Source organism: Pongo pygmaeus, chromosome 7 (assembly GCF_028885625.2).
Source record: "Pongo pygmaeus isolate AG05252 chromosome 7, NHGRI_mPonPyg2-v2.0_pri, whole genome shotgun sequence".
Taxonomy (NCBI): Eukaryota; Metazoa; Chordata; class Mammalia; order Primates; family Hominidae; genus Pongo; species Pongo pygmaeus.
This window is the reverse complement of record NC_072380.2, coordinates 116,883,339-116,910,014: the sequence shown is the minus strand read 5'-3', so window position 1 is coordinate 116,910,014 and position 26,676 is coordinate 116,883,339. Positions and strand designations below refer to the sequence as shown.

At 41.1% G+C, this 26,676-nt stretch overlaps 1 protein-coding gene across 3 annotated transcripts in view; it reads left to right on the top strand.

Annotated features, from left to right (window-relative positions):
* Positions 1-26,676, top strand: part of DPYS (dihydropyrimidinase) — a 94,693-nt gene that overhangs the window by 49,775 nt on the left and 18,242 nt on the right. For all 3 annotated transcript variants that reach the window (XM_054498968.2, XM_054498967.2, XM_054498965.2), the window contains exon 8: positions 24,182-24,389. In XM_054498968.2, the coding sequence (XP_054354943.2) occupies positions 24,182-24,389 (208 nt within the window). The remainder of the gene's footprint in view (positions 1-24,181; positions 24,390-26,676) is intronic.

The window sequence follows — 26,676 nt, the reverse complement described above, 5'->3', positions numbered from 1 at the left end:
TATTTTCATTTATTATTTTTTAACTCAATTATGGCAGGCTTTGACCTTGAATACACCATTCTTGAAGGCATTGTGCCATCTTTCCTGCTTAATTTCCTTCCTTTCTCATTGAAGATAGAGATAAATAAATTTAACTTTATATTCAGTGAAGAGTAATGGCTTGCAGCTTATGATGGTGCCCTTCTGGATTCTAGAGGGGGCCTTTTGTGTGAAATAAAGCGGGGGAAGAATGACTGTCATCCTTGGGTAGTAGGGATTGTAGGGCGTGGAGAGGGAGAAGAAAGGAGGAGTCAGGTACCCTTTGGCAAAGAGTGATGGTTATGGCTTATTAGGATAGCTACATCACCAGTGACTGTTTCACAGAAGCTATGAGGCATTTTCCCTTGAAGTTGCACATTGTGTATCCTCTGACTAATTTGTGCGTTATAATCCTCCTCCTCTTCCTCAAAGAAAGTGTGCACACACACACACACACACTCACATGCACATCAGCAGAGCAGCCTGTGTTCCTGCTCATAACAGTTGATCGGCCTAAAGATGCTGCTTTTCATGCCTGTTTCTAAGAGTGTCTGTCACTAACGCGCCCGCCACTCCCCAAACCCACAAGCATCCCAGTGTGCATTGTGTGGGTCTTGTCATGGGTGCATAAGTGGAAATGAATATGATTTATGCCATGATTTGTCACTGTGATGTCTTGTAACACAACATCAGGGCCGCACCATGGTGTCAGGGCTGCTGGCTGAGGTGGTTCAGGTTGTGCTTTTGCAAAGTTACAGGGGCACTTTTCACATCATAGTTACCACAGATATATGTGGATAGATAGGTAGCTAGATATAGATACAGGTAGTAACTATGCCAGTTTTCTAGCATATGATAGCAAAGTACCTTGAGGAAGTACCTTGAGGATATATGAGCAAATATCTTTTGCTAATCCACACAAAATCAAACCTGCCATCTGGGCTATTGGGGGAGCAGTACCATAGAGTGAAGAGAAAGGCTTTGGTGATAAATTCCTAGTCTGCCACTTATGAGCTGGGTATGACCTTGGGTATGTCATTTAATTTTTCTGAATTTCAATTTTTTTATTGGCAAAATGGGCATGATGATGATATTTATTTCCTAGCTTTGTTGTGAGTTTTAAGGTAGCATCATAAGATGCTTGGAACATAGTTAGTGTTCAGTAGCAGTTGGCATGTAGTAGGTGGTCAGTTAGTGGTAATAGTAGCAGTAAGTGGTCAGTTTGTGAAATGAGTGGGAGCTCTTATTAACTCTAGCTGTGAGTCAGAAATCTTTGTATAATGACTTAATTCAGACAGGACCAAAAGATACTAGAATTATATTTCATATAAAAACTCTGTCTCCCAGGTTTCTTGCACACCATTAATTTTCACCGCTAAATTTCAGAATGACTAAAATTAAGAAGCTTGGATGGATTATTTTGGCTAAGATAGCCTGAGCCTCCAGAACTGACACCTTTTAAAAATTATTAGCAGTGAAACTGTTCAATCAAACAAACCTCCTAAGGTTCATTTTGTGGCCTTCAGAAGACATTTGCTCTAAAAAAAAAAAAAAAAGTTTGGGCTATGCATGAAAGAAAGCTAGCATTGTTGATTACATATACATACAATTTTAACCACTCTTTATTCCAAGTTGTTTATTTAAACATATTTTTATGCAACTGAACCTTTCAAGTGAACTAGAAATGATTTCTAGGGACTTTACTACTAATAACTGCATTTTCCCCCAAATTATAAAAGAAAAGCCGCTTAGAATTGAATCACAGTAACCCATTTTATCATTGATCATTTGGCTTGGCCGGAGTAAGCAGTTTATTTTCAGCATTAGCATTGGGCACAAAATAAGCACCAAGTGACGCTGTGTGAAAGGCATAGGCTTTCCTAACTAAGCACCTGCTGATTTTTCTTCCTACCTGACATAGATTCTATGTTTTTATATCTTTGACATTTGCTTGTATTATTTACAACTGTATCCCTAGGTTTAAGCACAGCTCCAGGTATACATAGAAGCTCAATAGTCATTTGTTGAGTGAAGAAACCAGATACTAATGGACAAATGTGTGATTTAACATTTTTGTCTGAACTTTATCTGCCCATGGAACTGGTTCAAGAGCCATGTTTTACATTTTTTCCCCCTTTGAATTAAAAAGAAGAGAATTCTCAGCACTTCAGTCTTCTTCCCCAAAGCAGTGCTTGACAAAGATGCATTCCAGAGACTGTGGCTAGTTAGTGTCACCAGACCTGTTCGTGAATGTGTTTTACACCAGGTCAGATCCTTCTGTGGGTCAAACAACACTGTTTTTTGGGCTCAGACTCATCTCTAATTCTGGCCAGTTATTTTAAAATTATGGCCATTGGTTATGGAGGAAACAAAGGACAGAGGGAAATTGGCTCAAAAGAAATTTAATATCAGTATCTGAAAAGAATCCCAGGGTCCTTATATTCTTATTGTACAGCAAAGAGCCTTGTCTTCCTACAAAGGCCTTAGAAGAAATCATCTGTAAAAATGGTCCCCTCCCTCTAGAAGAATACAGTGAAAGTCTATTTGAAGGCAGTGAGTAATTCAAGGAAGGGCCTGCATTTTAATGGCCTGACCAAAACACCAAAAAACTTAAGCTGATTTACTATTTTTTTTTTTAAGAGCAGAGGTTCTCAAAGCATGGTTTCTGGACTAGCAACATCAACATCATCTGGGAATTTTTCAGAAATGCCAACTGTCATACCCTACCCCAGAGCTGCTGCCTCAAAAACTCCTGGAGTTGGGTCCAGCAATCTAGGTTTTCCCAAGCCCTCCAGCAGCTTCTGATACACACTCAAGTTTGAGAAGCACTGGTTTAGAGTCATAGAATTACATAAGACTTTGGAACTAAAAAAGTCCAATTAGCGCCCCCAAATAGAGTTCTGTATACCTTTGCTTGATTGCTGCTAGTTTCAGGGAACTTACTACCTAACCAAATGGTCCATTTCTTTCTGGGATGCCTGTAATTGTGAGGACATTCTTCTTTTGGTTGCATTAAAAATTATCTCCTCTTAGCCCTTCACATGTTTAGCCTTTGGAATTATGAAGAATATATCTACATTCTCATATGATAGTCCTTTCATTTATTCATTCAAATGTTTGAAGAAAGTTATTGGTTCCCAGTAAGCCTTCCCATCACCAGATATGCATTCCCAGGTTCTTCACCACATCCTTAGGCCCATGAGTAGCAAAATCCCAATGACCTGATCACTCCTGTATCCACCCTTCTCTTGACACACACTTGTCCATGTCCTGTAAACATGTGAGTCCCAGAACTAGACATGTTCCTGCCTGTAATACCATCAGAGCAGGAATATCTGAGGCTGATTAGTTTTATAACTAAATGCAGAACTTTGCATTTTTTTAAAATAACATTTTCCTTGAATACACCTTGTAAATCCAGAACAGTAATTGTGAGCAATTGCATGAGGTTTGAATATCTTACCACATTTATTCAGTGAGTAATTAAAAAACGTATATTGGGTCTTCTCTGATGTTTATGTTAAAATGACCAGGATTATAGTAAATGGTTGCTTTCTATGTTTTAAGTCTCTTTGAGTAGATAGTAATTTACAACATCCGTAATTTTTTTAAAAAGTACAATATTTAATATAAACAAAAGGTACAAAGAGTACTATAGCTAACACTTGTGTATTAACCTTCCCAGGCCTGTCTCCTTCCTCATCTCAACAACTACCCAATTTGATGTTTATCGTTTCCATGCATTTCTTTCTATTTACTATATATAGGTGCATTTCTAAGGCATGACTATATATTTACAAAATATATATAATATATATAATTTTTGTGTATTCTTAGCTTCAATGAATTGTACTATATGTATTGTGCAACTTTCTCAACATTATAATTTTTAGATTTATCTATGTTGAAATGTGTAGGTTTGTTTTATTCATTTTTGCTGCTTTATACTATTCTGCTTTACGAATATACCATAATTGATGATATATTCTTTTGCTGGTGGACATTCAGGTTGTTTGCAATTTTTCACTATTTCAGACACCGTATGTCTTTGTATATATGTGTGAGAGTTTCTCTGGGGCATTCATCTGTCCCCTGGTTTGTTTTATATGAAATGCTCTCACATTTTCTCCAACAGAAACGTGTAAATTTATACATCTTTTGCAACTAAATGCAGAAATTCCCATTTCTCTCTATTATGCTTTTTTCTTGCTCCACATTCATTTATTCAGTCATTACAAACCATATCTTGGGCCCTGCCATGTGCCAGAGACATAGTAGGTGGTGGAGACAAAGTGATTAGGCATAATCCCATTCTTTACCAGTGTGGTGAGGGCATGGCCAGCAGAGAAGTGGTGGTTTTGCTTTTTGCCCCAGTTGTCTTTTGAATTGTGATTCTGATGGTCCAGGTAGTAGCTCTCACTGCCAGAGTAAGCCCACCAATCAGAGGGTTCTCTGACCAGATCTACCACACCAGAGCCACAGAAACAAAGCTGGTAGGCCCTGCAACCCTGGCAGGGGTGGGCCTGGAGCTGGAATATGAGTAGGGGAGGAAGTGGAGACAACAAAGCTCCAGACCCCTTCCAGTCCCCTGAGGCGACACAGCCAAATATTCACCTATTTGGTGACTTGAGTCTGCACCTATTTCATCATTCTAACTGCACACAATGCTTGAAATATATAATATTGGCTCCTACCCAAGACACATGCACATAGACATATAACTGTTTCTTATTAATCAGTACCTCTCTTTATAGCCACGGTTTCACAAACATTCGCATTGGCCCTTGATTTCCTGAGCTCATCACATAGTAGCTAAGATCTGTGAATCTGAGGTTAGTGCTTTCTTTCTGTGCTCCAGGGCAACAGATTGCGCATTCTGTCCTTGGTTACAAGTGTGCACTTGGCAGGAGCGTGGCCTGCATCCCTGCAAATCTGCCAACGCTCCTGGACATCGGTTTCAAGCATATCCTGCTGGCAGTGGGGCTTCTTTGAACACCAGCAGGCAGTTGACTTCTAAGTTTAAAAGATTTCATGTACCTGCAGAACACTTCCTTGGTGCCCTCCCAAAAAAGTGGCCTGTGCAACCCAGAGAGCACATGGGAAGGAGAGTCAGAGTACATTAGGTTTATTTCGCAGCTGCAGCTGCAGTCACATTAAACTTATTGCCTAATTTCCTTTGTCTAACTTGATTTCTCTTTGGCTGGGAGGCAAATAGATTGATAATTTTTTTTTTATGCTGAGGTTATGTTGCCTGAAGAAAATTTTCCATTGGTTCACTGTGCCTGCCTTTAGTCCAGTAACTGGGGCCGCGTGCTGTCTGGGCAAGGAAGGGCCTCCCCAGATGTGCTCTCAAGGCCAGTTGTCTGCGTGGAGGAGGCGCCTCCTGGAGTGGGTAACGGGGGCTGCCCCTCCCACACAGGGTATTGCTGAGCATTTGTGCTGGGCTCTCAGCTCATTTCTCTGGCTGTCTTCTAATAAATAGCTTTATTTTTTCCTTTCCTGTGAAGTCCTTTTCTTCCTATGTTTTCTCTATCATTTTGTATATTTGCAATGCTCTTTCCCTCTCCAAAATTTCTTCAAGGTGGTTTCTTCACGTTTTTGTTATATTTTCTTCCCTTGAGCCCCCCACTATCATCCTGTGCTATGATTGTGCCCTTTTCTTCTCACCAGGGAAGGGAAATGTTCATACTTTGCTCTCAGTTCTGTCCTCCTACCAGGCGTTTATTTAAGAGAGCTAAGTTTCTGGAGGCAGAATAATGAGAAGGCAATTTACTCACAAGAAAAACAAATGGAGCCTTTATCTGTGTAGAAGGATTGCTGAATTCCTCACATGGTGGAGGCGAGGGGGATGAGGACAATGTTAATCAGTTATCTGAAAACATATATTGATTGCATGTTCATTGTGTGTAAGAAATGTGTGAGAAATTACTGAGTACTGTGGGAGACATAAATATAAGGTGTAATACCTGTCATCAGAGAAGTTGCATTTTGGTAAGACAAAGATATAAACATAGTGAAGGATAACTAAGTTTTGGAAGAGAAAAATATCAGCTCAACACATCAGTACCAGAGATGGAGGAGGTCTCACGTGCTGGTCTCCTTGACAAAGGAGTAGTCCAAATAATTGTCCTGAGTTGAGGTCATCTGTGAAGACTTCACAGATGACTGGTTGGGGCTTGGGAAGGGGCTTTGAACTAACCGAATCCTTGGAGGTGGCTCTGGACAGGTGGATGGGGACAGTAGAGCCATCCAGATGGTGGAGTCAGGGGCAAATGAGGAAAATGGGAAAGATACAGTCGTGGGATAATAAAAACTGGAGAATGAGAGAGGGGTCAGGATGGGAAGGAGTTGAAGATGAGATTTGTCCTCGTCAGACTGCCAAGGGCTTTGAATGTTAGGTGAAGTATAGCAGATTTTATGTGAGGCAGCATGAGCTATTGAATGTCTTTGAGTAAGGGTTTGAGTTGATCCAAATCTGTGCTTCCCAATTTGTCTGGCACCAGTAGAAAATGGTGTTATTTGTAGAGTACATGGCTGTAAAGAGAAGGGGCTTTGGAGATGGGGAGGAGGATGTAGCATAACCAACCCACCCTGGTTTGCCTGGGACTTTCCCAGTTTTAGCACTGAAACTCCCATGTCCTTGGAAACGCTCTCAGTTTAAGCCTAAGCTGTGAATGTCACTCTAGGAGGTTGCTTTTGGTCAAAGGTGTTGGCCTAGGATCTCCACACCTACCTGATCACCCTAGGGTCTGAGGGTTTTAGTCTTGTGTCTAGGCCTGTCGGCTGGGGAAATCTGACTAAATCGTATTTTAGGGTGATGAGTGTGTAGGATGGATTGGACTCAGGGAGAATGGTCAGGAGGCTATTGTAGGAGTCTGGCCTGAGGGGATAAGTCAAGATGAGAGCAAACAAAATGAAGGCCTGGAAAATGGGGAAAAAAAGGAATTAATTTAGGTTGGTGAAAAATTGGAAATGGAGTGAAAGAGAGGAGTCAGAAGTGACTTCAAAATAACTGCAGCCTTGCTCATGTATGAACCAAGCATTTATCAAGTGCCAGCTGGATGCAATACATTGTACTCAAAGTTGAGTGAAAAAATTGTTACCCTAAGGGAACTTAGGATCTAATTGGACAGATAAGGAACACCCCAAGTAACTCAAATAACTATAATACAAGGTAAAAGATTAGGCCCAATGGTTAAGGGACATGGCATTTAGAGCCAAATTAGGCAACCGTATTTAAATCTTAACTGTGCCAGTACTGGCTGCAGGACCTTGGGCAAGTTACTCCCCTCTTCAAGGCTCTTTCCTCCCCGGTAAAATGTAGATACGATAATAATTGTAGCAACTTTTGGGGCTTGTTGAGAAGAGTTAATACCTTTAATATGGTGCCTGGCATATAGTAGAACTTTAAAAAACATTAATATCATGATCATATATCAAGTGATAAAGCACTAGAAAGTTATACACTAGTAGGGAGATACCAAAGTAAATGACTTTTATAATGTGGGATTCTAGGAAAAAAAGCTTAGAAAAATTCAACAATTATCCCAAATTTCAGTTTGTTTTGTCAATCACAGTTTCATCCTTGTTTATACATTTCCTGTGCTGCATATTTAGTTTGTATTTTTTTAAGATTTTTTTAATTTTAAGTAATTAATTAATTAATTTCTCTGTCACCCAGGCTGGAGTGTAGTGGCGCGATCTTGGCTCACTGCAACCTCTGCCTCCCTAGTTCAAGCAATTCTCCTGCCTCAGCCTCCTGAGTAGCTGGAATTACAGGCGTGCACCACCATGCCCAGCTAATTTTTGTACTTTTAGTAGAGACGGGGTTTCACTATGTTGGCCAGGGTGGTCTTGAACTCCTGACCTCAAGTGATCCGCCCACCTCGGCCTCCCAAAGTGCTGGGATTACAGGCGTGAGCCACTGTACCCGGCCCTGCACATTTAGTTTGTGACTGGCATGTTGGTGAGGCACAGTGGTAACCACAATTTTAGTAGAATGCCCCTTAGACATTTAATTGCACAGTGCCATTAAACATGTTTGGCCAGGCGCAGTGGCTCACTCCTGTAATCCCAGCACATTGGGATCACGAGGTCAGGAGTTTGAAACTAGCCTGGCCAACATGGTGAAACCTCGTCTCTACTAAAAATACAAAAATTAGCTGAGAGTGGTGGCAGGCGCCTGTAATCCGAGCTACTTCGGAGGCTTACGCAGGAGAATCATTTAAACCTGGGAGGCAGAGTTTGCAGTGAGCCAAGATCATGCCATTGTACTCCAGCCTGGGCAACAAGAGTGAAACTCTATCTCAAAAAAACAAACAAACAAAAAAACATGTTTGGAGGATCCAAATATATTTTAGAATCCTTTGATTTTAAAGGCACTCTGACAGCATGGACTAATGGCCTCAAGGAATGACTCTCTATATAATTTTTTTAATGGTAGGTCCTTAATTTAGATTTCATAGTAATGGGTAATTTAAAGCTTTAAAATTTTTGCTATTTGAAAACTTAAAACCAAATTTCTTATTTTTCCCTTGAATGGATTACTAAAAGAAAATTACTGTTTCAAAGGGTACAATCTTTTGATACAGCACAATCTCTTGCTTTTCCTTTTATTTTTGCTACTTTTGAGGTAAAAATTGTTACCTTTCAGCTATGAATGACATATATTTGAGCACTAAGGAAATTGAACACTTTTTCATGTTTATTAGTCATTGAGGGTTTTTTCTTATGAAGAAATATCTATTCATGCCCTTTGTTCATGTTTCTTTTGGTAACATAATATTATTTGTGTCTTTATTTAAATGGTCTGTCACATTTCTTGCAAAATCCCCAAGGCTCTTTTGAGAAATAAATGCTATAGTTACATGAAAGTGTTTTGTATAAACTGTAAGGTACTACAAGCATGTTACTATTATTGAAACATTGACTTTGTTCACTAAGGTATGTCAGAATCATATTTATAACAAAGAGATTCTTCCAAATGCAGAAATAGCATGACTAGACTGTGAGCTCAGATTTTTATCTTTGTTCACTGCTGTATCCCCAGCACCCAGAACCGTGCCTGGCATGGAGTAGGTGATCAATAAATGCATGTAAAACGAATGAGTGTATGATAAACCCATTGAATGGTAGGGATTTTCTACATTCTTCCACCAAGATGACTTTTTCTTTTCCTGTCTTAAGCCAGAAGTGAATAGGGTTGTGTATAGGTCGTGGGCTAGAGCTATGGAATAGTGGTCTTAAGATTCTGGACATAGGAAACCCATTTCTTAGAACCTAACTTTCTTTATGGTAACATTTTAAGCCTAGTTAGTATATTATTCTCCCTCATTTAAGAGAGAAACCAGAGACAAGAAGAGTTTAATGATCCAAGAATGATTTTCAACAATGATAAAAGACCAAGTTGTAGTTTTGTTTTTAATACAGCAGTGTTTCCAATTCCTAAAATATGGCAAAGCTTGTTTTCTTCTCCTGTCATGCCTCATTTGTTGTTTTTCTGTTACCTATGAGAATAAATTGTATGCACAGCCTAAAATAAAACATGACAACTTGCCTTCAATGGATTCATTTTTTGGTTGCCTATTTTTGGGGAAAGGTTTTGTATAGAAGTTTCTGCTAAGGAGTATAATCTCCTATGTAGACCTAAATTCCACTACTCATAGGTACGTGGTACCATCTTTTTTTTCTAATGTTTTCCTGTTCAGTTTTTATCCCTAATTATCCTACCTCCTGTTATGTTTTCCTTTTAAAGTACCTTAGTATTTCTGGAAGAAGAGGGGTTAAAATTTTATATAAATGTGCATTTAGCTCTAGACTTGTGTTCTGGATGGATCACTTATAGTGAGAGACACTATACAGTGGTTAAGCACTTAGTATTTGAGTCATATATACTCTAGGTGAGTTACTTGGCTTCTCTGAGCCTCTATTGCTTCATTTATAAGTATGAAAAAACTCTGCTTCCATTGGGTTAAATAAAATAATGAGGATTGAATAAAATAATGTATGAAAAACTTCTCGCATAGGGTTTAATAGCATGCAGTAAATGGAAGCTCCAATGGAATACTTTTCCTTATTAGCATCATATTCATAATAGATGGCCTTGGCCATGGCTTCCAACCACTGAAGTGCTACAAGTAAATGTAAGAAAAGGAAGTGAAAATGTCAAAGGTGAATGCTTTTGGAAGCAAAACGATCAGGAAACTATTCCAGAAGTAACACAGCCAAGATATATTAGTCAGGGTTCAATCAGAAAAGTAGATCCACTCGGATGTCTGTGTGTGTGTATGTGTGTGTGTGTTTATACATATGCATATGTGTGCATATATACGTGCATAGGTATACATACACATTCATATGTATGACTTGACCTTCCACACTCATAGGGGCTGGGCTCTCTGCAAGGCTACTGCCTTCATGTCTGATGCTGGAGCCTGAAGGCCAGAGGGCAAGTGGTCAGGAAAGGAAGATGGAGGTGAAGTGGGAAGAGCAAGGACTAGGTCAAACCCCAACCACGAGCTGGGGCCCCACAGGGAAAGATGAAGACCTGAGCCCATTCCTGTTTTCTTTGCCCTGGGTATGTGGTGTGGGTGGCTGCTTTTGGTCATGGGGCCAAACTCACACACCTGGCCCAGGAGTCGGAGCAGGTGAAGGAGGATCCAGGGGAAGGTGGAGCATTGCAAACCTGACCACATTCTCACACTACGAGATGAGTCAGCAGGTATCATGTGTGCAAAATGGCTGCTGCGCCACTTCCACCCTCCACCAGAGCTCTAGGTATAGATGCCATCATCAATGCAGGTAACCATTTTAAGGAGAAAACAACAGAGGTTCAGAGAGGTTAAATCATTTGTCCCAGTTCACACATCTGGAAAGGACAGAGTTGGGATTCAGAGCAGGCCTGGTTGACTGCAGTATCTAGGCTTTTGACCACTGCAGAGCTTACAGCCTCTTAGAAGGGCAGGCAAGGAGGGGCCACTTACAGCACAGGGGTTCATACTTGGTCTCTGGAGCCTGACTGCCTGGGTTTGTAATCTGTCCCTCCACTTACTGATGGTGTAACCCAGTGGGAGTTACTTCACCTTGGTTTGCTTCAATTCCCTTGTCTGTCAAAGGGGAATGATTATAATACCTATATCAAAAGCTGAGAGTTGATATACGTGAATTCTTTGCAACAGTGCCCAGAGTTTTAAGCACCCCATGAACTTGGCCGAGCAAGTCAGCAGATCCCGGAGCATCTGGCTGTGGCAGGCAGCTCATCATGCCCTCCTGGGCGCTGCTCCCCTCCACCCCCTCCAGCATGGATGTCCTGAGGCGTGCTCCCTAGTGAAGCTGAGTCAGTTTCGAGGTCTGCAGTTCTGCAGCTTTTCAGCATCACCACCTTGGACTCAGCCTTGTGCCTGCTCCAGGCAGACAGAGGTGATGTTACAGTGACTACATTAGCGCCAGCTGATTGTGCTTCCTAGAAGCAGACGCCTTTTAGATTGGCCAAAGCTCGAACCATACAGCTTAGTTGCTAATTGGGACCCTGAGGCTGAGCTTCTAGCTCTGACAGAGCCTCCAAGATGCTTTATTTCAGGAGTGTCAATGAAATGTTAGCGTGCACCACCACTGGAAGAGATGATTAGCTGTCACCAAGATCTCACCCAGATGGAAAGTAGATAATTACTATTAAAAATTCCAGTGTAGGTAATTGTTTGAATGAGTGAAGAGTATAGTGCTTTTGTCCTTTGAGCAGGGGGTGAACACTGATGGCTGGACTACTGGGGCAGGAGAATGGAGTGGGGTCAGTGTCAGCCTGCTAAGTTTGATTTCTGGCCCTGCTGACTCAGGACAAGTTACTCAAGCTCTCTAAGTCTCTGTTTTCTCATCTGTTAAATGGAAATACAAAGGTGGACTGTTGAGAGATTCAATGAGGCAATGTACCTGAAAGTACTCAGAATACAGAGATGCTTCATGGATAGTGGCCACACCTGACGCTGTGGGGACAGTCATTGGTGTCCCTCTGCCACTGCAACTTTTAGTGGTTACTTTTTTTTCCCCCATCCCTTTTGTTCTTGCTCCCTTTAGGTCCTTGCCTATCGTTTTTTTCTTATTTGTGGCTCTCTTACACCAAGTTTTAGGTCTTCCAATTACTCTTCAGGAGCCTTGTGTTGTTATTGTTGCTTTTTGTTTGTTTGTTTGTTTTTGCCACTAGAGATATTCAGAGCAGGGGAAGAGCAAACTTTTTGTAAAGAGCCACATAGTACTCTTTTTTTGGCTTCGTGGGCCATAGGGACTCTGTTGCTAGTACTCAACTCTGCTGTTGTAGTGCAAAAGCAGCAACAAATAATATGTAAATGAATGTGATTGTGTTTCAATAAAACTTTATTTACAATGCAGGCTGTGGGCCAGATTTGGCCTGCGGGCCATGGTTTGCCAACCTCTGGTTTAGAGATTTGAGGATTTCAGACTCCTCTCATTGAATATCCAAGGTCATCTCTTCAGATGGACATCCTGATCTCCAGTTCACACCAAGGAGCCTTTGATGCCTGGAAGCCTTTTTGCCTTATTTTTCCACAGCACAGTCTTCAGACAGTGAAGCATGAAGTTACTTTGTTATTCACAACTGTTACTTTGTTTACTCATTTAAGTTTAGAAGATTCTAAACAAATTCCACTTAAACACTTAGATCATAAGTGGCTTCATCAATTCAAAACCAACTGATGGTTTTGAGCAGTGAGCATTAGGTAAAACTTCCTAGCCTTGGCAGAAATATATAAGCTTAATACTAGCACAGTGAGCATTGCATGGTTACTGACTGATTGTCTCAGCCACTTCCAAAAGAGCTTACAGACCCTGCGTTGAGGTTCAAATGAGCTGGGAACCCTTTTTACTACATAGTTCTGAGTTCAAGGTCTAGTTTTTCCATGTGCCAACTGTGTCTTAGGCAATCTCATTCAGCCTTAGTGTTCTCATCCATAAAATAGGGATAATAATAATAATATTGATATCATATGTTTATTGTGAGGATTAAAGATGAGGCTTTTAATGCCTAGCTCAGAGCAAAGAGGCCATAAATATTTGTTATGCCTATTATAAGAACATGTTTGTGGTGGTTTTGGAGTTTCTGAGTGCCCCTTCAGCTGTGACTTGGAAACAGAATCAAAGGCATTTATGTTTCTGTTTGCCTTGTTACCTTCTCAGGAAAGTTGGAGGCCAGGTCTTGATTCTTAGGATTGCAGAACTTGAAGTTCTCTCTGACTTTTAAAGGAGTGCTTCAGCCCATTTTTGTGGATTTCACACAATTCTTTAGCATTCTGGATTTTTCGTGGTTGTCTGGCTTGACCATAGACTTTCCTTCTCTCTTTTACTAACATACCTCACTCCCTGGTTGTCAGGAAGTTATTTTCCAGTGTCAAACTACATTTCATCTGTCAGCATTTATGCTTACTAACTCTTTTCATTTCCCTCAGTAGGAATGGAGGGAAAATAGGTCATCTTCTTCCTTTCAAAAAAAAAGAATAAAATTTAGAAGTCCCCCAGACATTTCTGTTATCCAGCTTCTCTTTTCCATTCCTTAAATTGAAAGCCCTCCTTCCTGTCTTCCCTTCACAGTCTAGTCATTCTGTTACTGGGGGCAGAGGTCCTTGCTCCCAGAGCTCCCAAGATGGTGGCAGGCTGCTTCCAAAATGGCGGCAGGCCACTTCCAAGATGGTGGCAAGCCTCGTGTTCTCTGACCTGGGGTTCTTGGCCTCACGGATTCCAAGGAATGGAATCTTGGGCCATGTGGTGAGTGTTATAGCTCTATTAGAAGCCGTGGGTCACGGAAGAGAACCATGGAACCCAGTGACTAGTGTTCAGCTTGATTAGGATGAACCTGGGCACTTAGCTGTGCAGGAACACCCGATTGGGAGCGGCAATGGGAGCCTTGCTGGATCAGGAGTACAGCGGACACCCTGCCGGATCCGGAGAGATGGAAGTCAGCGGCGGGTCTGTGAGGGCGGCAAACAGCAGTGGTGGACGGCAACAAACACGGACCAGGAGAGAGTGCAGTTGCAAGATTTAGTAGAGTGAAAATTAAGCTCCCATACAAAGAGAGGGGAACCGAAGAGGGTAGCCGTTGCCGGCTGGAATGCTTGGGTTTATATCCCCATCATTGTCCCTCACACTGTGCTCTCAGGCGATAGATGATTGGCTATTTCTTTACCTCCTTTTTGCTTAATTAGCATTTTAGTGAGCTCTCTTTACTACCTGATTGGTCGGGTGTGAGATAAGTTGTAAGTGCCATGTTTAAAGGTGGATGCAGTCACCTTCCCAGCTAGACTTAGGGATTCTTAGTTGGCCTAGGAAATCCAGCTAGTCCTGTCTCTTAATTCCTTTTTCTTCCTAAAATACGGAGCTAGAACTGAACATACCAATAAGTCCCTGGCCTATTGTGTACTTTCAGGAAGGATGTTGTGTGAGTTTTACCCAGTGTATTTCTATATAGGAAACTGACATCTTTTCCTGCTCAAGTTGTCCTCATAGTCTGTCAAGCAATGTCAGCTTGCCAAAGGCAACACAGCTTCCTGGGAAGGATGACAATAAAATTATAAGACCAAGTCCACACGTCACCCCAGAAAGTTATTTCTAACTCTCACCAGTATGTCAGGCTAATAGCCTAGCTTTCCAAAAGCTAATAATCATACCTTACCTATAAGTACTTATCTGTTTAATATTCATAAGACATACATCCTAGTATCATGCTAGCTTGGCTGATTCACATTCAGTTCCTGTTCCTTAAAGACACTAAATTATTTTTAGTTTCCCACTTTCTAAAAACTATCGTATAGAACATGGAATATTTATGCTAAGTAGAAATCCAGAAATTTGCTAATAACTTATTTGCAGATAAACAAATACATATATAAAATGCCTCTGTTTGCTCAGTACTGTGTGAGGCATAGGAGGTGAAGGACATGGTACTTACTTACAAGGTCAGCTTGCTCATGTCTAAATCCACTTTATCTCACTATGATCTACATTGCCATCCATGACCTATATTACATATCTCCAAGGACAAAATAGCAGAGTGAACTTTATTCCTTTAAGTCAATGTTTGGGGAGCATTTTTATAAACCTGCATTCAGTGTTTTGTCATCTACTGAGCACCAGTAGAGTTCCAAGTTATTGTCCAATTTAGATTTAATAACGTGTCTGAAGCAATTCCCATTTTCTCTTCTGCAGGAGGCAGGTGTAGAAGTCTAAATAGAGGGTGGAAGATTGATGGGTGCAGTGAGTGGCAACTTTGCTTAATAATGACAATGTACTTGAAGCAGCACCATTTAGCATTTCCAGAGATGTGGCTGCTTTGCTCCCCATTTATATAACTTGTCACATCTAAGAAATCGACAGAAGAGGTAGTTTGAAATAGACAGAGCACACGCTTAAAAAAAATCTTCTGTGGTGATTACATCAAGAATGACCGGTCAATTTTGGCTTAAGGAATTCTTAATAGCATCCTAAATCCTTTACTGCTAAACAAAAAACAGACCAAGAAACATCATGGAGTATGAAACAAGCTGCTTCCTATTTATTTTCTGGTGGATTAAGAATGTTTTCATCAACTGCATGCTTTCCAGGTAGCTTCCCATAAAACTTTCGAGGGGCAGTATTGTCTAGTGGTTAAGAGCATAACCTCTGAAGCGAAAGGCCCAGGCTTATCTCATACATCATATTCATATCTCAGCTACATGAACTTACTAGCTGTGTAAACTGGGGTGAGTGTTATTAATCTTTCTGTGCCTCATCATCCTCATCTAGCCCATGGGAATAATAATAATAATAATACCTACCTCACAAGAAGATGTTATGATTATTATTGTTTCACACTGAATACATAAGGCATCACACAATGCAATGTAGAGAGATGAGGTATATTTTTAAAGATGCCACTAATAATCCTGACATGATTCTGTTAACTTTTTTTGTTTCTCATGGCAACCTGGTAAGAATCTATCTGTTCCAAGGCCAAAGTGCCTGAGTGGGAGAGAATATAACAGAATACCTAAAACAAGTCATTTCTCTGGGGTTGGGGAGACCCACATTACTCTAAGAAATTCTCTTCCTCTCCACAATGCCCCCTCTGAATGCACATGGGTTGTGTTGCTATCTCCTGCAGGCTCTGCTTCAGTGATTTTCTCATCTGTAAGAGCACGCGGCTCTTTGACAGAAAGCTATTCGCAAAGGGACAGAATGTTTTTCTGCAGCTGTGATGTGAGTGGTATCAAAGTTATTGGCTAAGTTGGAAAATAGCTTAATGTTTTCAGGGCTTCTGCTTCCATAGATATGGAAGGCTTCTGGCCTTCCATATCTCCATCCATATATCCATCTCCAAGCCTTCTGCCTTGGAGATATGTATAATTGGGGTTCAGTAAGACAACCTTGACACCCCTCTGCAGCAAGACGTGCCTCTTTCATACAGGCTTAAAGAGAGCTTGACAAAGAGTAGGTTTTGCCTTGGGGCAGAGTGACCATGGAGAACATCATTTCTGTGAATCTGCTAATGAAGAGTCAGCGGCCAGGAACTCAGCCTCACTCCCTAGATGGTCAGGCTTCCATCATTCTGTATCCTTCCTGTTGCTGCCGAGCAGGCCAAAATCCTAGCTGTCCAATCAGTCATTAGAGAGAATGTATTTCTCACAATTGCCACTCTCTTGAGCTGCTTTGCATTTGGTAAATTTGAAAACTATTTAGTAATGAATCTTGCAGCTCTTTGCTTTTGCCTACAAATGGAGTGAGAACATCGCCCCACATCTGCATCTGTTCTGCAGAAAGATTTAGTCGAATATATCTTCTTGGTTCTTTTTGAGTCACAGGCCTTTTGAACTCCGCCTCAGAAACATCCATGGGCTCTTCATTAAGGGAATTATTCTCCAGAGAACAAAGTGTCTTATCAGTCAGGGACTTTGATTGCAAACCCTGGTAACTAATCTGTGCTCACTTTAGTAAAAACACACTCTGTGGGAAGGCCATGGGGAGCTCACAGTTGGAAGGCACAGTCCCTGCTCCAGCTTGGAATGGTTGGAGCCCAGGGTGGCCCCAGGCAGCTTGCAGCAGGAATTGGTCTGAGCTCAGGGATGTACCCTCCAACCACGTTTAATTATTTTTGTCACCATGCAAACTATTCTAAATTCCTGGGAAAGAGAATGCAATTGCCCATCTCTTCGTTAGGGAAAAGCAGACAACCATGCCTAAGGGTCTTGTCAGATTATCTCCAAAGCAGAAAAGTAGTTTCTTTCTTTTTTTTTTTTTTGAGACGGAGTCTCGCTGTCTCCCAGGCTGGAGTGCAGTGGCGTGATCTCTGTTCACTGCAAGCTCCACCTCCCAGGTTCACACCATTCTCCTGCCTCAGCCTCCCAAGTACCTGGGACTACAGGTGCCCGCCACCATGCCTGGCTAATTTTTTGTATTTTTAGTAGAGACAGGGTTTCACCATGTTAGCCAGGATGGTCTCAATCTCCTGACCTCATAATCTGCCCGCCTTGGCCTCCCAAAGTGCTGGGATTACAGGCATGAGCCACCGCGCCTGGCCGCAGGAAAGTAGTTTCTTAAAGAAAAACTGGGGTGCTGACACCAGAAGATGGGAGAATGGATATCAAGGGGCCAAACGACAGTTCTTGTTCTCCTGCATGTCTCAGGATGGGATAGTGTATGGGGCCCACTTAAAAGCTTAAATATGCTGCAAAAGATATATGACGCCTGCTCCAAATATCTCACAGTGTCATGGCACCCTATGACAATAGTGTATTAATCCATTGGCTGAATCTCTTAGAGCTTGGATGTGGGTTTTCTTGGTTTTGTTTTTTTGTTTTTGTTTTTGTTTTTTTTTTGAGATGGAATCTCACTCTGTTGCCCAGGCTGGAGTTCAGTGGCGCCATCTTGGCTCACTGCAACCTCCACCTCCCAGGTTCAACTGATTCTCCTGCTTCAGCCTCCTGAGTAGCTGGGATTACAGCTATGTACCACCATGCCCTGCTAACTTTTGTATTTTCAGTAGAGACAGGGTTTCACCATGTTGGCCAGGCTGCTCTTGAACTCCTGACCTCAAGTGATCTGCCCGCCTCAGCTTCCCAAAGTGCTGGGATTACAGGCGTGAGCCACTACGCCTGGCCTGTTTTCTTGCTTTCTTCCAAGATTATCTCCTAGCCTTCAAAGCATGGCCTGCTCATCAGATGACATGAGGCCCACCAGCTCTGCAGGGGAGGTTATGTGAATCTGACTTTGGCCTTCACACCTGGACCTCAGCTGCTTCAGGAGAAGCCACTTTGGGCAAGTTACAAGAGCCTGGGGGATGTTTCATTACAGTGAAATAAAGGCATAGGGTGAGTTTTGAAAGGATGGGTCTGTTCCCATGTGCTATATGACAATGGCCCTAGATGGGTGCTAAGATACTGTGCTAAACACTCACTTCTCTCCAGGGCCTCTCTTAGGAACAATGCCTGGAGGGCAGTTGGGTTCAGCCTTCACATTCAAGAAAGGCCTCAAATTTGTGCTTTTTGAATTATCACAAAAGCAGATTTTTCTACAAGTTCTATAGATACATTGCAAGAATTGAAAGAAAAAGCTGTGTCAGGCAGGGTTCTTAGCTGCAATCAAGAGAAATTCACTCTAAATAGTTAAACAAAAAGGGAATGTATCAAAGGATACTGGGTGGCTCATAGACTCTCCAGGAGGGCTAGAGGAGCAAGCTGAGAGAGGCTGAACAGCCAGGACTGATGCCCCAGGCATCACACAGGGCATCGGAGAGCTCTGATCCTGCTCCTAGGCACAGATACTGCAGATAACCTCACTGCAGTGGAGCTCAGATCCTACTGCTAGAATCTCTGTCACAGCTGGTCCTAAACCCAGGATTGACCCATCTCTACCCTCCACATGGATTCCTGTGGTAGCTGCTTCCTGTGTCACCAACTTGCCAGGCAAAGTCTGGTGCTAGGGCATTATTTTGAAGGAGCCCAGGTCACGTGCCTGGGCCCCAGCTGCAAAGAAGGCTTGGAAGACATGTTTTTGGCTTCTGCCATGGGGAGAATTCCCCAGAGGAAGTGTGTTCAAAGGAGTGACAGATGTCCTTACAAAGATGTGTGACTCTGAACTTGCATTTGTTCCAATAATGGACCACATCTCCCAAAGTGCACAACAAATGCATAGATTTTAAATACTGTTTGGTAGTAATCTGATAAATCATGTGATGATATTGCATTGTATTTTTATGTTTAAAACTGTCTAAATTAAATATTGAAAAGTACCACAATTTTTAAAACTTTCTGATGGCAGGGTTACAAATATAAGAGTAGGCTCAAAAGTTGGAAGTGGTTTCTGCCTCTCACAAGTTCATTCAATATTAAACTATGTGAACCTTGGGCAAGTTGTGAAACAGCTCTATTTCAGCATTATCATCTTGGAAATGGAGTAATAATACTGAGCTGTGTGCTTATTACAGTTGGTAATATTAGAATCACCAAGTATTTATAGGTATTAGTGAACGAGTATTTCATAGAAGCCAAGATGCCACTAAGAATGATAGTTATAACAATTTTACTTATTTATTCATTACTAATCAACCTGTACAGCATGCTAGAAATGTTGGGTACCCAACAGAAATGGGCTGGATGTTCACCTCTCATTTACTTCAGTGTTCTGTTCCCAAAACACAGTCGTGTCCCAGAGGACAGTGGAGGCAGGAATTTAAACCAACCTGACTAAACAGGAGGACAATCATGCAATCTTTTTATTTGATCATCACATAAACGTTTATAAAGCACCTAGTATGTGCTGAAGCTAAACCAACCTAGTCTGTGTCTTAAAGTGTGCACCAAGTAGGAAAAGAGAGCCTTGTCAAGAGATCATTGTGATACCTTCAGATAATGCTAAATGACAGAGGAAAATGTTCAGTTTCACCCCATGTCGTCAGGGTCAGCTTCTAGGGACCAGGATTCTTGGATGGAGTTTTAGGGCAGGGAGAAGGGCAGAAGTGAGGAGGGCATTTAGGGAAAAGATAACTTCATGTGCAAGGATTCAGAAGTGTGAAAGCTCCTAAGATTGGAGAATTACAGCTTAAGCTGGAAGGAAAAAGTTGGGTGACGAATGACACCCTGTCAGACACCTTCCAATGTGAAAGTGGAAGCACATTCCTTTTGCTGCTGGTGATAATGCCTCAAATTTACATTTAGTGTTAATTTGAATTCATTTACATAATGACTTAATATAAAGAATCTCTTAGATGTTGTCTAATTGTCCTCTTTCTCTTGCTAACCCCAAGGCTGAGAAAGTCAACGTAATGACATTTTTTTTTTTTTTGGTATGAAGCAAAGAAATCTGATTTGATATTTTGCTGTGTCAACCTCATTTTGAGATCACAACTTACATCAAGGAAACAGTATAACAAGAACACTGAAGATACTTGGAATCCACCATCTTCCTTTTCTTAGCCCACAAAAAAAGCTACTTTGTATATTCCCTCTTGTATTTGCTCACATGCATATATATTTTTCTGGTAGACATAATGTACGTGCTCTCTATCACCGGTTTTTCCATTAATATTACATAATTGTCAGGGTTTTTGCTTCCCAGAGTATTTTTAATTCTAGTCTTTCATAAATGCCTAATATTCTATAGGATAGACTTTGGAAAATAGTTATGCTTCAGTTTTTAAATAGTTTAGGCAACATTGTAATGACAATATTTATGTATAAAGATTATTTCATCTGTTAGATGTTTTCCCTAAGAGCTTCAGTAACTCTTCAGAATTTCTTTTTTCCTCCCATTCATGTACTTCAAATAACCATTTCAGCACAAATTTTTAATTCATTTTACTTTCTTCATATAGCAGCCTTACTAATGCATCAGTCCAAAAATCTTCTTTATATAGTATGCTCTAATACAATCCCAAGAGTCCCTCCCATCAATATAACTGTGATGTGTAGGAATGCAGCAGCCCAGGCTATGGAATTATTTGGCAGATTATAATGGCCATAAAAAGTCTTTTCACCCTGAAGGTTTGAAGCACCTCTATATTGTTTCCTAGCTTTATTTTCTTTGAGTTTGTATCTTTCATCACCATAATTCATCATAACTCATTCTATACTTAGTATTCCTTTAAATAATTTTCTTCATTTTCCTGTTTTAGTGACGTTATTTACCACTTGATTAATACCCCTCCAACCTTCTTAATGTTTGAAATTATTGTGTATTTGTACCTGCCTCCTGCTTCTTGGTAATTCTTCGACATTTCTTTATATCAGTAAGTTGGTTCCTAAGGTCACTGAAAGCTCTTTTTTTTTGCTGCAGCGTACACTTAAAATATGACCCAGCAATTTCACTCCTGGGTATTTACATTAGAGAAATATTCACGCAAAACAGGTACCTGAATGTTTATAACAGTTCTATTCATATTCATCAAAAAACTATTTAGAAACAACCCAAATGGCCTTCAGTGGGTGAATGTATAGCACTGCAGTATGTCCATACAGTGGAATACTATGCAGCAACAAAAAAAGGAGCTATTGATACACAAACCAAATTGGATGAATCTCAAAGGATTGATGTGGAATTAGATAAGTCAGTCTTGAAAGATTACATACTCTGTGATTCTACTTATATGACAGTCTTGAAAAGAGAAAACTATAGTGATGAAGAATAGATCAGTGGTTGCCAAGTGTTAGGGACTGGGGAAGGGCGTGACTACAAAGGGATAGTATGAGTCTGGGGTAGTGGTAGCACTGTTCTGTATCTTAATTGTTGTGATGGTAACACAAATCTACGTATGTGTAAACATTCATAGAAATGTACACCAGAAGGTCATTTTTATTGTAAATTTTAAAAATATAAAAAGATCCAAGTTTCCAGCCAGGTGCAGTGACTCATGCCTGTAATCCCAACAGTTTGGAAAGCCAAGGTGGGTGGATTTCTTGCGCCTTGGAGTTTGAGACCATCCTGGGTGACATGGCTAAATCCTGTTTCTACCAAAAACAATATAAAAATTAGCTGGGTGTGGTGGCACGTGCCTGTAGTGCCAGCTACTTGGGAGGCTGAAGTGGGAGGATCGCTTGAACTGAGGAGGTAGAGATTGCAGTGAGCTATGGTCACACCACTGTACTTCCAGCCTGGGCTACAAGAGCAAGACCCTGTCTCAAAAACTAAAAATTAAAATTAAAAAAATCTTAGTTTCATCAAACTGGTCATATGTCCTTTGGCAAGTGATATAACCTTTCTAAATCTCAATTTATTTTTCCTATAAAATGTCGAAAATACTCTCTACCTTGGAGAGGCGTTCTAAAGATGAAATAAGATGTTATAAACTATCTCCCTGACATACTAGCTCCTCTTTCTCTTTTCCATGGCAGCTATTTCTCACTGGAAGCAGATTATTTTTTATTATTATCATCACCATGCTTTTTTACATCTATTTGGCTCTTAGGTAACAGCCTGGAGCCACTGAGGGTTTCAAGCAGGAAAGTGACATGATCTGATCTTCATTTTTAAAAGACAATTTGAGCAGCTTTGTGGAGAGTGGTAAGGAATGCAGGAGGGTAAGAATTGAAACAAAGAAGCCAGTAAGAAGTGTTGGGGTTGTCCAGGTGAGAGATGATGGTGTAGACTCCAGTGGGAGCCATGGAGAGGGGGAGAGGAGAAGCGGGGGTTTATTTTGGGAGGAGGTAGAACAAAGAAGCTTGATGCTGGTTGAGGGGTGAGGAAAGTAGATGGTGATGTCATTTACTGAGATGAGAACTCAAGGGAGGAGCAAACTTGAGTGGGTGGGTTGTGGTCAGCATTACAAGTCAAGAATTCTGTCTGGGCATGTCGGGATTGGAAACAAAGTAAGCAGTTAGACCAAGGACCAGGCCAGTGTTATCTTGTTCATTTCTAGGACTGCAGCACACAGCAGCTGGGGCTTCCTCATCAGCCCTTCCAAATAAGACTGGGGGAACTTTGAGCTGCTCCTCCTTAGACTCACTCAGCCTTGACGATTTTTAAAAAATTTATCTCTTTAATCCATTCCTGAGAGGGATTGTAGAACCTTCTACCAGAATTTAGAGTATGCTATTATTCTAAGTGAAGTAACTCAGGAATGGAAAACCAAACATCGTATGTTCTCACTCATAAGTGGGAGCAAAGCTATGAGGATGCAAAGGCATAAGAATGGCACCATGGACTTTGGGGACTCAGCGGGAAAAGGTGGGAAGGGGTGAGGGATAAAAGACTACACATTGGGTTCAGCGTACACTGTTCGGGTGATGGGTGCACCAAAATCTCACAAATCACCACTAAAGAACTTACTCATGTAACCAAATACCACCTGTTCCCCAAAAACCTATGGAAATAAAACATTTTAAAGAAAAAAGGACTCAGATTATGCTCGTATTAGTCACTGCTGCCAGATTTTTTTCTTTTCCATTTAATGAGATTTAAGGAAAGGAGGCATGTAGCGTTTTCAAATACCCAGCTTGGAAGTCATCAATCATATTGTGTAGGATTGAAAAGTATTAATAAACTACTGAGAATGATGACAAATGTATGACATAGAATATGCTAAGAGATTATATTCCAACATATTTGATTATTTATGTTATCTTCAAATTTCTAGTTTTGCTACAGACAGTGAAAGAAATTCCATATATACTTTTCCTTGATAACTACCAAGTCCAGTTTGATAACTATCAAATAGCTATTTCCTTTGGGAAGGCAGGAATGGGCACGGGATTTGGGAAGGGGTATTGAAGAAGCCTCCATTGTAGCTACAAAAAGTTAAAATTTCATAGAGCTGGATATAGGGTCAGTGTGTTCATCAGTCATCTGCGTTTAAAAATATTTTATAATTTAAAAATGAAAAAATGTGTTGTTAACATATAAATAAAAATAATTTTAAAATATGAACATAAAAGACAATGCCCTCCTTCCACTCACTCCACCCTCATTAATCACCTTAAAGAGTGATCTCTTGGGTTTTTCTCTCAGAAAAATGTAATTACTTTGTAATGAAATGTTAATGTTATGTTCTATTCTTAAAGTTACTTGTTACAGTGATGAAGCTATGACTTAATAGAGTTGCTAAGTTTTCTTCTAAGTCATTCTTCTTTTAATATTTTATATTTATCAAGTGAGCTGGTGATGATCCAGAACTTTTTTGTTGTTTTCACAAATATAGGACTATCTCAGCAAAAACTCATCATCAGGCTGTTAACTTCAACATTTTCGAGGGCATGGTTTGCCACGGGGTGCCCCTTGTGACTATTTCAAGAGGCAAAGTGGTATATGAAGCCGGAGTGTTCAGTGTCACGGCAGGAGATGGGAAGTTTATTCCTCGAAAACCATTTGCTGAATATATTTACAAACGAATAAAGCAGCGAGACCAGGTGAGTGTGCCACAGCGGGATACTGCCACAGGTCGGACTGTCTCCTGCTTCTGGATGTCTGGCTGGTTCTTGTTTGTAGTGGTGGTGTTGACACATCACACTTGGTTTAATGTATCCCTGGGGTGTCAGGATTGATATGAGAGATTAGAGATGCCAGTTTTTAGAGAAAGGATCATTATTGGATGAACGCATTTCCCCTTGCAGACTGATAGGTCAGTTCGGGACTTCCAGATTGTGGGGGAATCTGGTGGGGGCTTTTGGCAATTGTGTTAGTCAGGGTCCTCCAAGAGGCAGACACCAAGATGGATAAAGGTGTATGAGTTTTATTAGGGGAAACACCTGTGAAAGAAACTAGGAGGTGGCTGGAAAAGATTGGGAGAGCCCTCAGATTGCAAGTTAAGTCTGAAACCAGTAAAGAAAAGAGAGAAAATGGGTAGGAGCATCCTGGAACACCCTACAGTCTAGGGGAGGCTGAAAAAGGCCGTCAGAGAGTCCTTGAGCCACGTCTCAGATCTCCCAGCTACAGGCCAGGCCCAGTCATTGGCTGAGAGCCACTGTGGGAGGTGTGACCTCTGTGTAAAAGTGTAATGAAGTTCAGAGCTCAGCAGCAGCCCCTTGAAAAAATGTGCTCCCGTTAGTTGAAGATCTGCAAGGTCCGTTTTTATGACCACCAGAGCAATGGTGGAGTTTTGGGCTGGAGAAGACCTAAATTCTCTCTTGCCGTCGCCACCATTTCCTAGCTGTGTGGCCTCGAGCAAGTTTCTTGATCCTCCTTGGGCTCAATTCCCTCATCTGGAAAATGACAACAACGTTTCCTTCCTAACAAATCGTTACACTCAATTGGGTTTTTTTTTTTTTAAATGAAAGGCATGGCCCAAAGCAGTAGCTCACCACACCTGTAATCCCAGCCCTTTGGGAGGCAGAGGTGGGAGAATCACTTGAGGCCAGGAGTTTGAGAACAGCCTGGGCAACAGAGTGAGACCCCATCTCTACAAAAAATTTAAAAATAAAAAATAATTAGCCAGCCACACAAGTGCACTCCAGCCTGGGCAACAGGTTGGTAGGAGGTCAATAAATGTCACTTTTGCCTCTTTGCTTTCCCCTTTTGATGACCAAATCTCTATCAAAGACCCCTGTTATTATCAAAGAGATATTGGGGCTTTCACACAAGCTTTGTTTAGTTCACACAGAGTTTGAAATAGTTTTAAAATTTTACTACACCAAATACACTAAAATATTTGAGAATTTTAGATTTAAAAAATCTAGATTTCTGGATATGGGGGCCGGGGAGGCAACCCTGTGTCCTCAATCCCACATGGGTCCAATGGGCCAGAGCTAGATGGCAGGCCCCTAGCTAGGAGGCATTTCTGGTTTTCACCCAGAAGGCTTCACACATTACTTGCCTGGCCATGTAGCTGGTAGTGTTTGCCACCCTTGGACTAGTTCTAAGGCTTCTCCCTCTTCTTTCCATTTTTCAACTGTACCTCTCCTTTTCCAGAGCTCTCTGGCTTTTTTTTTTTTAATTCAATTCATTTGGATCTTGTAGAGTCTTTGGTTTCTCCTTTAATGTCTTACGAAATATGTTTACTTGTGGATTCTCAGAGTCCATTACGCAAGATTTATCCATTTTTAAACACTTCCTAAGGTTTTGATTAGGTAAACAAGTTTTCTCACGTGCTTTAAATTCTCAGAAATGCTACAGTTCTTTATATGCTGTATTTATATGCTCAGTCAAAATAGATGGTTTAAGGTTACAGTTAATATTTCTGGGTAGTTAGTTTATAAATGTTAACGTTAATGGGTGACAAGTAGGTGGTAACTATAAGAATCCCAGGATCCTCGGTGTTTCTGAAGATGTATGTGATAAATAACAGCAGCACTAACATTTAGTGAGTGCTTACTGAATGCAAGACACACTGCTAAGGTCTCTGTCACTATAATAACCCTGGGAGGGAGGGAGGTATTTTTTTCACTTAAAATTAGAGAACTGGCCAGGTGTGGTGGTTCACACCTCTAATCCTAGCAGTTTGGGAGACCGAGGCAAACAGATTGCCTGAGCTCAGTAGTTCAAGACCAGCCTGGGCAACATGGCAAAACCCCATCTCTACTAAAAATACAAAAAATTAGTTGGGCGTGGCAGCGCACTCCTGTAGTCCCAGCTACTTAGGAGGCTGAGGCCCGAGAATAGCTTGAACTTGGGAAGTGGAGGTTGCAGTGAGCCAAGATCACAGCACTGCACTCCAGCCTGGGCGACAGAGTGAGACTCTGTCTTAAAAAAAAAAAAAAA